At 46.3% G+C, this 13,022-nt stretch overlaps 1 protein-coding gene across 1 annotated transcript in view; it reads right to left on the reverse strand.

The window, feature by feature from the left end:
* ATP6V0A4 (ATPase, H+ transporting, lysosomal V0 subunit a4) overlaps nt 1-13,022 on the reverse strand; it is an 87,519-nt gene that overhangs the window by 39,531 nt on the left and 34,966 nt on the right. Inside the window, exons 7-12 of the mRNA XM_011941556.1 lie at nt 11,437-11,447; nt 11,141-11,267; nt 7,878-7,960; nt 7,094-7,187; nt 4,083-4,295; nt 801-951 (exon numbers count right to left, since the gene is read on the reverse strand). Of these exons, the coding sequence (XP_011796946.1) occupies nt 801-951; nt 4,083-4,295; nt 7,094-7,187; nt 7,878-7,960; nt 11,141-11,267; nt 11,437-11,447 (679 nt within the window). The remainder of the gene's footprint in view (nt 1-800; nt 952-4,082; nt 4,296-7,093; nt 7,188-7,877; nt 7,961-11,140; nt 11,268-11,436; nt 11,448-13,022) is intronic.

The raw sequence follows: 13,022 nt of genomic DNA on the forward strand, positions 1-13,022 counted from the left end.
GTGCCTGTCACCACGCCCTGCTAATTTTTGTATTTTCAGTAGAAACAGGGCTTTGCCATGTTGGTCAGGCTGGTCTCCAACCCCTGACCTCAGGCTGGAGTGCAGTGGCGCCATCTTGGCTTACTGCAATCTCTGCCTCCAGGGTTCAAGCGATTCTCCTGCCTCAGCCTCCTGAGGAGCTGCGATGACAGGTGCCTGTCACCACGCCCTGCTAATTTTTGTATTTTCAGTAGAAACAGGGCTTTGCCATGTTGGTCAGGCTGGTCTCCAACCCCTGACCTCAGGCGATCCACATCCTCGGCCTCCCAAAGTGCTGGGATTACAGGCGTGAGCCACCGTGCCCAGCCTACCCCTTTATTTTATTAACCAAGCTAGCAAGATTCCACAGCTTAGGACACCAAGAATCGAGTCTTCTAAGTTCTGTGTACTGGTGTCTTTCCCACACAGTAACTACAGGACTGTGAGGATGCCAAGATATGACCCTCATTGAATTGGTGAAGGAAATGAACACCGACTTCAGCTGCCGGATGAAGCTGCAGTTTAAGGGCGCACAGGTGAAGACCAAGAACAAGTCTTTCACCAATCGGCATTTACAGACATCACAGGGTATTAGGAAACCAAGGAGGATTTTAGGAATCCCACTGCTTGCCCCTACTATCCTACTTCTTCCTCCGATTCCCACAGCTACTACCCTAGCCCCAAGCCTCACAGTTTTAACAAGTTCACCTCCTCGGTCACCTCAGGGGTCCATCTTACCCAGTTTTCACACTGCTCAGTTGTGCAATTAATCGGATCTTTACCTGGGTTTATCTCGCGGTAGCTGCCGACACCATAGGCATCAACAATATTCTGGAAGCCAGCTGTGAACTTATTGGTCCTGTTAAATGTGGGAGGGGCTGTTTTAGATTGCACTGTGGTCATGATGGGAGCCATGGAGGAGCCACTTAGTTCCTGGAAAAAAAAAAAAAAGCGACAAAGATGTAAGGAGGAGAGTCTTGGGCTGGGTGTCAGCACAAGGGTCACAGTCCCAGCTCCTGCTGTCCCTTACTGAGTGAACTTGGAGCAATCCCTTGACCTCTCTGAGACTCATGACCTCATGTGTAGAGAGTTAATACCTTCCCAATACTTATCCAATTCATCTCACAGGAGGGCTGTCAAGAGAAATGAGTCTCTCCGGGAGGGAGTCTCTGACTATCTCCCATCTCCTGCTGCTGTAAATGCGAACGTTATGACTCCCAGCCCTCTATGCTTCCCTCCTCTCCGCTTTCTCAATTCATCCCCCCTTCCAAATGGCCCTGACCCTTCCCCAATTTTTTCCTAATTGCCTGCTTAGACTTTCAAACTCCAATGTGTCACCGACACCACAAAATCCAGGATTCATCGACTTGCCGCAGAGCCAGGTCCCCTCCACAAACTCCTGCCCCTTCAGCAGAGCCTCCATTCTCCCAGGTTCCTAGAACCTTGGAATCACGGCTTTGTCCCTTCTCTGGTTTCAGTCAGTCGATCACCCACCAAAGCTTGCTAATTCCCCCTTCAGAATCCTTCCTCCGATTCCCACAGCTCACCCTAGCTCCAAGCCTCAGCATCTCTGCCAGCCTCTCCCCTCTCCATTTACCTAACACCCAGATTGCTCAAGCACTCTTTTAATACAACAAACAAAAAGCACTATCTTACTCATGTTACTCTCCAGCTTTAAAATCTTCAAAGGCTGCCTATAGCCTAAAGAATGAAATCAAAACTCTTTAGTCTTGTGATCAAGACTACTTAACAACATGCCTTAATCCTCCATTTACACCTTCACCCCTCCCCACACCTCCCCATGGAAACTGGCCACGTCTACACTAGCCACCTCTCTTCTCCACTTGCTCAACTCTTTTTTCTTTTTCTTTTTTTTCTTCCTGAGACAGGAAGTCCAAGGCTAGAGTGCAGTAACATGATCATAGCTCACTACAGCCTCAAACTCCTAGGCTCAAGCGATCCTCCCGCCTCAACCTCCTGAATAGCTGGGACTACAGCCAGGCAATGCTATTTTGCACACGCTGGTCTTGAACTCCTAGGCTCAAAGGATCCTCCCGCCTCAGCCTCCCAAAATGCTGGTATTACAGGCATGAGCCACCGCATCCATTCTACCTACTCGAGTCTTAACAATTCCAAGCGCTCCCTGTCCAGGAACCGTACAGCCACCGCACGCCCAACAGCACTTGCCATCTGCACATCCAGTGAGATCTGACACCAGCTGGACGAGTGCTCATGGTCCCAGCTTCAATCCTCCGCTGCCTTTGGGAGGCCCCACCCCGCCCCACCTCCCTTCACCTGCTCCCTGGCCAGCCTCCCACCGTTCTGCGCACGCATCACTTCCTCCAGGACGCAACCCTGCCCTGCTCGGCCTGGTTGAAACGCTTCTTAAGTGCCCCAGTTAGGTGGTTTTTGGACCATGATGTGGGGACATGGGAGTGCATGAGGAACAGTTTCTGTATTCAAATCCTGCCTCCTGGCTATAGGACTGTGGTCAGGTTACTTCTACTTTCTGTGCCTCCATTTCTTTATCTGTACAAAGGGGATAAGGAAAGCCCCCACCTTCTAATCCATTCCTACTACAAGGCCTTTACCTTCAGATCCCTCTACCTGAAAACCGTTCCTCCCGCCCCCAATCTTCTTCCCATCTGCCTACTTAGAGGGGGTTTCTTCAGATACCACGAGATCTGCCGTCACCAGATATGCCACCCAGCTAGCAGGGCAGGCTTCCCACCCAGCTAGTTCCCCATCGGCTGAACCAGCTGCATGCCACCCAGTCCTCAACCTAACGGTTTCACTCCTGCCACCCCGTGAAATCATTCAGACAAGCTAATCACATCCTTCTGCAGGAACCAAAGGTCACCTCACCCTCATTCACTGCAGAGCCTGCCTCCCACCGGCCCTGCTGGTTCACTTTCTCCCAAGCACAGTTCCCGAGGGCAAGCCCCGTGTGGCCCACATGGCATGCGGTGTTCTCCCCTGGGCTCTGAGGACGAGTGACTAAAAACAGCTGTCAAGCCCGTCTGTCCTGTGTCGGGGTAATGTGTTCAGCCATCTTGTACTATTTCGGGCAGAGGGGGGTCCCTCCTTCAATGGGGTGAATAACGTCATCAGAACAAGCCCCCTCTCCCCATCCAGCCCCTCACCATCCTCTGCTTGGTTTCCTGCCCACTACTCATCACTGCCTGAAGTCTCATTAGTCACGACATACCTCCGTGTCCCTTTCTAGAATGTCTATCAAAGCAGAGCCTTGGCCTGCCAGTGTGTAAGCCCTAGATCCATTCCTAGTACACAGGGAATGTCTAAGGAATGAATGGAGCGGGTGGTGAGAACTCAACAAGGACAGAGTGCTTAGAGCATTGCTGGCACACAGCAAGCAATCTACATATTCTGGCTCTTATCATAGGTGCTTGGTTATTTGTCTTTCCAGCTAGACTATAAGATCCCCATCTTTAATAAGAAAAAATAAAAATAAAAAAGACACCCCCCTCAGAACAATAGTCTAGCTGAGAGACTGGCACATTAATGCACAGTATGGTCAGGCATGATGGCTCACACCTGTAATCTCAGCACTTTGGGAGGTTGAGGCAGGCAAGGCAAATCACCCAGGGTCAGGAGTTTAAGACCAGCCCGACCAACATGGTGAAACCCCATCTCTACCAAAAATACAAAAATTTGCTGGACGTGGTAGCGAACACCTGTAATCCCAGCTACTCAGGAGGCTGAGGCAGGAGAATCGCTTGAACCCGGGAGGCGGAAGTTGCAGTGAGCCAAGATTATGCCACTGCACAGCAGCCTGGGCTACAGAGTGAGACTCCACCTCAAAAAAAAAGCTCAGTGTACAGTCACCAAAGATCAAAAAATGGTGAACAACTGTCAAACACTGAAAAAACGAAGGAATTTCTTTTATGTCCTCGAGTGGGGTTTAGAACCAAAGACGCAAAGATGAAAGAAGCAGTCCTACCACCAAGTCACTTGAGTTCATGTTGCCATGAGGCCAACACCCTCTGAGAGCCCAGCAGAGGAGCTGACTCATCAGACCCCTCCCGGCTCCACCTGCCACACACCATGCCTTGCTCCAGTGCCCTCTTGATACGTGTGGCATCTGCCACCGGGAACCAGATCTCGGCGATGACACACTGCTGGGTGACGTCGATGTTGCACATGTTCAGGATGTGGTAGACGGCCTTCATCTTCTGCACCTTGATGAGCCAGGAGTGCCAGTTGGCAGCAGCTTCCTGCAGCAGGCGCTGGCGGTGAGACTCTGTTTGTGTTATGACCTATACGAAAAACAACACGCAGGAAAACAGAGAACCTTCACAGAGCTGTTTGACAATGTGCCGAAAACGGAGGGCCACAGGCCACAGCAGCTTCCTCTGCTCTGAGAAGGCTCCTCTGACCTGTGGCTGTCACCTGGCCGTTAACTCTCCTGAGCAGTTTATCTCCCCTCCTAGAGGCTAAAACCCTTAGGCAGAGATTGTATCTTCCTTTTCCTCTAAATTCCTCATTGTCCTATTCTTATGGGTTGAACTGTCCACATAAAAGAGTCCTAAATTCTGAGATCTGTGAATATGGCCTTTCCGGAAAGAGGGTCTTTGTAGATGGAATCAGGTTAAGATGAAGTCATAATCCCATATGACCACCATCCTGATAAGAAACAGGGACGCAGAGGCACACAGGGAAGAATATCACATGACAACAGAAGCAGAAATTGAAGGAGGCACCTGCCAGCCAAGGAATGCGGAGGATGGCCCATGGCACCAGAGCTGGGGAGACGCAAGGAGCGGCTGCCTTCAGGTCTTCGGAGGGAGCCCGGCCCTGCTGACACCTTGATTTCAGACCTCTGGCCTCCAGAACCGCCACAGAATAAATCCCTATTGTCTTAAGCCACCCAGTTTGCAGTAATTTGTTCGAGCAACCCTAGGAGACGACTACATCTACCACAACGCTTTACATACATAATCCCTCCAATCAGTGACAAGTGAACAAATGAAGGAATGAATGGACAACTGGGCCCACGCGGAATTTATTTAATGGAAATCATTTTTATGTTTTGATGATGCAACAAACAAGGTAATCTTTTTCAGTACACATGGCCTCTGTAAGAGGCACACTGTAAGAGACACATGGTGGCTCTAAGATTAATGAGAGCCATGAGGCCCACTGAAGTGTCTCACAAGCCAATACTACTGTCACTTAGCAACATAATGCCACCTGGCCTGGGGATTTCCAGGAGACAAAAGCACTTCAGCACAGATGAGACTTTCAGAAACCTCAAAGAGCGCAGCCCGAATTAAATGCCTCCGAATCAGATAGTGTCTAAGATTCATCTTTGGCAGGGACTGAACCAAAGGAGAAAGCTGCCCCTGTAGAAGGCGCTCAGCTGGGATCACCTGAAGACCCCGTCATACTAAATGTAAGCACACAGTTAGCAGAATTTCTTTTCCATTCTCCTCATGACGTTTTCATAAAATCAAGCATGGAGTACTGGGAGGAAAGGACTTCAATGGCTTCAGGGGAAACAATGTTTTTGACAAGTGACAAAGAAGGAATGGAGAGGATTTAAAAATTAAACACAGGCTGGGCACAGTAGCTCATGCCTGTAATCCCAGCACTTTGGGAGGCTGAGGTGTGTGGATCACCTGAGGTCGGGAGTTTGAGACCAGCCTAACCAACATGGAGAAACCCCATCTCTACTGAAAATACAAAATCAGCCTGGGCATGGTGGTGTATGCCTGTAATCCCAGCTACTCGGGAGGCTGAGGCAGGTGAGTTGCTTGAACCCGGGAGGCGGAGGTTGCTGAGATTGCACCACTGCACTCCAGCCTGGGCAACAAGAGCAAAACTCTGTCTCAAAAAAAAAAAAAAAAATTAAACACAGATTTTCTGGAAAATTAAAGTTGTCTGCTAGTCTAAGGGTTTTGAAAGACGCACATATCTAATTTCTTAACATACTTGTCCAGAGTCTAAAACTGAGTTGACTTCTACCATAGCCACATGCAGCTACTAAATTTTATTTATTTTATTTCCTTTTATTTTATTTTGAGATGGAGTCTCGCTTTGTTGCCTAGGCTGGAGTGCAGTGGCGTGATCTTGCCTCACTGAAACCTTTGTCTCTCAGGTTCAAACAATTCTCCTGCCTCAGCCTCCCAAGTAACTGGGACTAGACTACAGGTAACGCCTAATTTTTGTATTTTTAATAGAGATGGGGTTTCACCAGTTTGGTCAGGCTGGTCTTGAACTCCTGACCTCAAGTGATCCACCCACCTCAGCTTCCCAAAGTGCTGGGATTACAGGCAGGAGCCACCGCACCCAGCCCTAAAATTTAAATGGAATTAAAATTAAAAATAAAAACTAAATGACTTAGTGTCACTAGCCATGCTTCAAGGGCTCAATAGCCACATGTGGCTCCTGACTGCAGCGTTAGCGCAGGCCACATGACCCTTCCGTCACAACCAAAAGTTCTGTTGAACTCTAGCACTGATGAGAGTCTGCCAGTTGAGGGAGGCCAAGCTGTTTTCAGTGATGACTTTCAAAGCTGCTGTGATTGAAGAAAGCGTTCTGATCATAAGCGTGTTGAGTGTCACCCTGGATGGTGACAGACTTCACAAAGACAATGAGTCTGGGATGAATGAATGTTCACATGGTGAAACTAGACTCACTGTTTTTACAGAATTAACCCGTCAGCTTAAACAACCGGGCGATTCAGTGGGAAAATAATCGGTCAAACTGGTTGTTCAACTTAATTGGCTGGGTGGTTATATCATAGATTCTGTCTAGGCCGAGGCTGGCAATAAAGGGCGCCTTTTGTCAGATCGGGGTGGCCACCTGAAGGCTGACTAGGGCTGTGGTCAAATCTGAGCCTGGGCAAAGCATTCTTAAGACACAGCATCGTTCCCGCTAGCTTATCAAACAGTTTCCCAGTTGTGAAATCTTCCACAGCCACAACCAGAAAGGCATAGCCAGCATTCCAGCCAGCCTCCCAGTGAGGGCCCTGGGGGGCAGGGCTTGTATGAAAACAGCAGAGGCAGCCCTCACGCAGCGGCCATCAGACCATGCGCCCAAACCCCTCACTCACGGTGATTAAATCTTCCAGCCTCACATTGACGCTCTCCAACATCTCTCTGCGTTCCACCGCAGGCTCTGGACAAGGGTAGACAGTGGCTCGAAACCTGTTTAATATATTCCAAGGGACACAGATGGGTTCTTGCTGCAAAGCATTCTGCACCCCCTTTTCTGCTAAGACATCGTTTGCTGACTTTAGATGGCCAACCTATCCTAGAATAACTGCGTCTTTGGCCACTGGAAAAGAAGTCCCAGTCATAAGGGTTCCCAGTATGTCACTTGTGCTGTGAATTGAGGCTGCAGTTCTGTTATACGAATGAGCTTCATTCAAACCATAAAACCTGTGAGCTGTTAGGTAAATAAGACTGCAGGCTGGACTCGCCTCTTGCTTTTAGAATCTATTAATGTATGAATATCCTCTTTAATGTATTAATATCCTCTGCACTGAGTCATTTCTGCTTCTATGGAGCTACATGTAACACAATTCTGTAAAATCCCAAACAAGTTAGCCATGCAGTTGGCTTACTCTTCAGCAGCCAACGAAAAGTCTCAGATGGAATAGACTGAAAGGGGGAACGTGTCCACTTTTAGTTTCCCTCACATTTTGCGTATTCAACTTCTCCCTATTCATATTCTCACAACTATTAAAAATCAGTTGGGGCTGACTTTTATGTGAGAAAGTTATTCTAAAGCCTTACTGACCTCTAGAAGTCACAATCGCGTGCATTTGCACTGCAGATCTCTTTACCTAATCCTGGTCCAAATCACTGAAGAAAGAGCCCTTCACTCCCTCTTACCCATCACAGATCTTCTTGATTTTCTGCCTGAGCTGCTCTCCTTGGTAAAATATGATGAATATGTTCTTCTGAATTTCTTCTTTCTGGAAAATCAGAATAAGTTAAAAAAAAAAAAAGGGTGTTTCTTTCTGGTTAAAACATAATAGAAATGTAAAGTCCTGTTTTTAGGCTTACACAATTCATAAATTTAAAACTGGGCAACTGTAACTTTCCCAGTTCCTCTAAGTTCAGAGCCCACAGTTAAGGCCATCCAAGACCTCACAGACGCTGATGCAGCCTTAAGGTGACAGGCTCCCTGTTCCCGAAGCTGGTTGGACCACAGCCAGACCTTAAACTCAGCTCTAAGCCCCACACTTAAGAGATGTGATAATAAACAAGGAAACATTTAGAAGAGAATATGCAAGGCTTAAAACGAATATAGCTGGCTGATAAACTGGCTCATCAGAGTTAATTAACACACAACACTGACATTTTGGGGATGAGTAGGTGTTTGATATTTAACAAAGGTAAAGCCATGCCCAGTTTTTGACTCATACATACAGTTGCTCAGATTTTTTGACTCACACAGTTGCTTGTGTGCCATAAGATTGCTGCTTAAATCACACTTGTCAAGTCCAAGTTGGACAATTCACAAGAAAGGAAGATGTTTTCTACAAGCAGACATGCAAATGTTAACTCTTACTGTAAGCAAAATACGAGCTGAAACAATGCATTCTTTCATTCTCATTTAGTTTGAGAGGGTAAAGGTAAAATTACAAAACCCAGGCCGGGTGCAGTAGCTCACACCTGTAATTCCAGCACTTTGGGAGGCTAAGGCAGGTGGATTGCTTGAGCCTAGGGGTTCAAGACCAGCCTGGGCAACATGGTAAAACCCCAACTCTACAAAAAATACAAGAATTAGCCGAGTGTGATGGTGCTCACCTGTGGTCCCAGCTACCAGGGAGGCTGAGGTGGGAGGGTTGTTTGAGTCTAGGAAGTCGAGGCTGTAGTGAGTCATGATTATACTACTGTACTCCAGCCTGGATGACAGAGTGAGACCCTGTCTCAAAGAAACCCCGCAAAACAAAAACCAAACCTATTGTTGGAAAAGTTATGACAAATCCAACAGACTCATCACACACTATTCAAGGCACTGGAATCAGAAAAGTCACTGAAAGGCCATTTGTCGGGCCCCATCAGGTGTCATTAAAATCTCCACACCCTTTAAGCCAGCAATTCTATTTTCCTTGAACTTGTTTATTATGGAAGTAATTCAAAAGCAAATAAAAATCCACATGCATAAAGATGCTCATCATGGTGTCTACATTCTGGAGAAAAATTAGAAATAAAGTGTCCAAAACAGATAGTTAATGTCACATCAACTCAGTGGACATATGAGGCATCCCTTAAACTACTATCAAAATGAATCCTGTCTTTGGCATTTCCTTACGGGAGCAGGTGGCGGTGTTTTAGGATTTTCAGAGCTGCTGCGTTACTTTATTTCCAAAAGGTTTCTCTACCCGTGGAGTCTACCCTGGTCCTTTGCTGAGTCTCTTAAGTTTTCTTTTCTCCTGATCCACCAGAATCAGGAATCTGCTCTAATCTCATGACTTCCCTTTGGTGACCTTTGGTGTCCACGCTCATCTTTTTCCAGATGCTTTTACTTTCTCTCCCACCATGACTGTTACATGTCAAAACAGGATTATAAAAAGTGATGATTCAATGTCAAATTAAAAAAAAATCTTTACAAGAGATGCACAGTCATATGGGGAGGGATCTCATATTAGGCAAAACAAAGAGGGGAAAAAATTATTTCCGTGTATACAATAATCATATAAAATTATACCTGTCTATAATTTTAATAGACTAAAATAGTACAAGAGGCAAAATACAAATGAAGACATTAGAGTGATGACGGGGTTTCTCATTTTTTTCCATAATCTTTCTTATTTTAAATTTCATTTATTTTAAAGTTGTTTTTCATCAAAATGAATTTTGTTTTTTTATCACAATTAATTTTTTTAGCTTCTAATCTGAAAAAGATTATAGACGCTCAGAAATAAGCCTAGCTTCTTGGAATTAAAGGGTAAGTGGATTAAATACGAACTGGAAGGTGAGACAGCAATATCCAACTCAATTCACAGCAACAACTGTATGGTACTCAGGGCCAAGCCCCCTCAAAGCCTTGTTGTTTGAAGTGTGGGGTCTATTGGCAAATATATAATCAGCATTCTCTGGGAGTCGTAAGAACTGCAGAGTCTCAAGCCCCACACAGACCCACCGACTCAGAATCTTTTTTTTTTTTTTGAGGGAGTCTTGTCGCCCAGGCTGGAATACAGTGGCGCAATCTTAGCTCACTGCAACCTCCACCTCTGGGGTACCAGTGATTCTCCTGCCTCAGCCTCGCAAGTAGCTGGGACTACAGGTGTGCACCACCATGCCTGGCTAATTTTAATATTTTTAGTAGAGATGGGGTTTCACCATGTTGGCCAGGATGGTCTTAAACTCCTGACCTCAGGTGATCTGCCCACCTTGGCATCCCAAAGTGCTGGGATTACAGGCATGAGCGACCGTGTCCAGCCTTTTTTTTTTTTTTTTTTTGAGACAGGGTCTCACTCTGTTTCCCAGGCTGGAGTGCAGTGGCGTGATCATAGCTCACTGCAGCCTTGACCTCCTGGGCTCAAGCTGTCGTGCCACCTCAGCTTCCTAAGTAGCTGGGACTACCGGTGTGTGCCACCACACCTGGTTAACTTTTTTTTATTTTTTGTAGAGCTGTTGTCTTGCTTTGTTGCCCAGGCTGGTCTCAACCCCCTGACCTCAAACGATCCTCCCACCTTGGCCTCCCAAAGTGCTGGGATTACAGGCATGAGCCACTATGCCTGGTCTGGAATTTGCATTTTAACAAGATCCCCCGGTGACCTCTATGCTCACGTGCACATTGAAGCTTGAGAAGCTGACCTCAATCAGTTCTCAGTTCTTTAAGACACAGCTGCTGCCTAGGATAGTACTAGCATAACTAAGTTCTAGAGAAAAGTATAGCTATGTCTCCGGGAAGAATGAACCAATTATGAGGTATTGATAAGAATCAGCCCTTGAACTGTCCTTTCAAATATATATTTTTAAAAAGGAACAAAGTAAAAGGGAAGGAAAAAAAGGAGAAAGAAAGGAAATAGATCATTAGTCTCATCAAACTAAAGACCCCCCCGTGTTTTGGGAGAATGAAGCGCTTCTGGTGAGGGCTATGCGAAGTCTCAGAGAAAGTTCTCGCAGCCTGAGGTTCCCACCGTGACAGGATCCTCCAGAGGGGCGTCCATCTCACTGAACTTCAAGTACATGTTTCCTCGGCAAATTCGCCACAGCAGCCGCTCAAAGGAAGCCATCCTCTCCCTGTTGATCACACCAGCTATGAACCTAGGCAGCCAGAAGGGAAGACATTCCTGAGGCACAGGGATTGGGGTGCAGAGAGAAGACCCTGCAGGATATGAAGACGCACCATGAAAGGAAGGGCCATTCACTCTGAGCAGGAGGAACCCAGACACAGCTCTACCAACAGGGGTCCCAAGGCCAGCCCGCATCCAGCCCCAACTTGCCCTATGTCCCTCTGACCTCCTGGTTTTTTGATATCTTGAAGTTTTCTTAATCATTCCAATACTATATCATCACTAACTGCAATTAAGAATATGATAGACCGGCTGGGCGCGGAGGCTCATACCTGTAATCCCAGCACTTTGGGAGGCCAAGGTGGGCAGATCACCTGAGGCCAGGAGTTCGAGAACAGCCTGGCCAACATGGTGAAACCTCATCTCCACTGAAAATACAAAATTAGCCACACAAGGTGGCGTGCACCTATGATCCCAGCTACTCAGGAGGCTGAGGCAGGAAAATCACTTGAACCTGGGAGGCAGAGGCTGCAGTGAACCAAGATCACACCATTGTACTTCAGCCTGGGCAAAAGAGTGAAACTCAGTCTCAAAAAAAAAAAAAAGAGAAGAATATGATACACCATTCATCATAACATTGTAGCTAATGGTAGCAAATATTCAACAGTGGTCTCTATGCGTTTTTCCAAAAATATTTTAATACTAAGAAGGAAACATACATTGATGTCTATATATATCTGTTTTTTCCATTATCTAAGGATGTAGATAACTGCTGACCTAAACTTTTCATGTTAGCCAGTGACTTTCACTGGCTTATTACTTCAAATGTACATTGATCCTGTATTACCTTCTGATCAAATATTTCCAATAAATATTTTTATTTTCATTTCAAATTCAATGCCTGGTGCCTCAAACATCAGGCCCTCAAATACATATTGAATAAAAAATCATAAATCCCAAACTCACAACTTTCAGAAATGCTTTAAAATGCATCAATTTCACTTAGGCACTGAATAAAATCCCACCACTTTGAATCGCCACATTATTTTCATGGCTATAACACATCACATTACTGCTTCTTGGAAATAACTTGATTGCATAACTATCCCATTTCTTTTTTTTTCTTAATTAAAAAATTTTTTTTGTAGACAGTGCCCAGGCTGGTCTCAAACTCCTGGCCTCAAGTGATCCTCCTGCCTCAGCTTCCCAAAGTGTTGGGATTACAGGCATGAGCCACTACATCTGTCCCCCATTTCTAATTACATTTAAAAATGTATCCCGGGCAACACAGTGAGGTCTCATCTTTATTAAAAATTTTTTTTTAAATTAGCCTGGCATCATGGTGCATGCCTGTGGTCCAGCTACTCGCAAGGCAGAGGCAGGAAGATTACTTGAGCCTGGGAGGTCAAGGCTGCAGTGAGCTATTGATTGCACCTTTGCAATCCAGCCTGGGCAACAGAGCGAGACCCCATGTCAAAAAAATACAAATAAAAATTGAGGCCAGGCGTGGTGGCTCACATCTGTAATCCCAGCACTTTGGGAGGCCAAGGCGGGTGGATCACAAGGTCAGGAAATCGAGACCATGCTGGATAACACGGTGAAACCCCATCTCTACTAAAAACACAAAAAAATTAGCCGGGTGTGGTGGTATGTGCCTGTAGTCCCAGCTACTCAGGAGGCTGAGGCAGGAGAATGGTGTGAACCTGGGAGGCAGAGCTTGCAGTGAGCCGAGATCGCATCACTGCACTCCAGCCTGGGCGACAGAGTGAGACTCCATCTCAAAAAA

This window comes from Colobus angolensis, unplaced genomic scaffold (assembly GCF_000951035.1).
Source record: "Colobus angolensis palliatus isolate OR3802 unplaced genomic scaffold, Cang.pa_1.0 Scaffold2, whole genome shotgun sequence".
Taxonomy (NCBI): Eukaryota; Metazoa; Chordata; class Mammalia; order Primates; family Cercopithecidae; genus Colobus; species Colobus angolensis.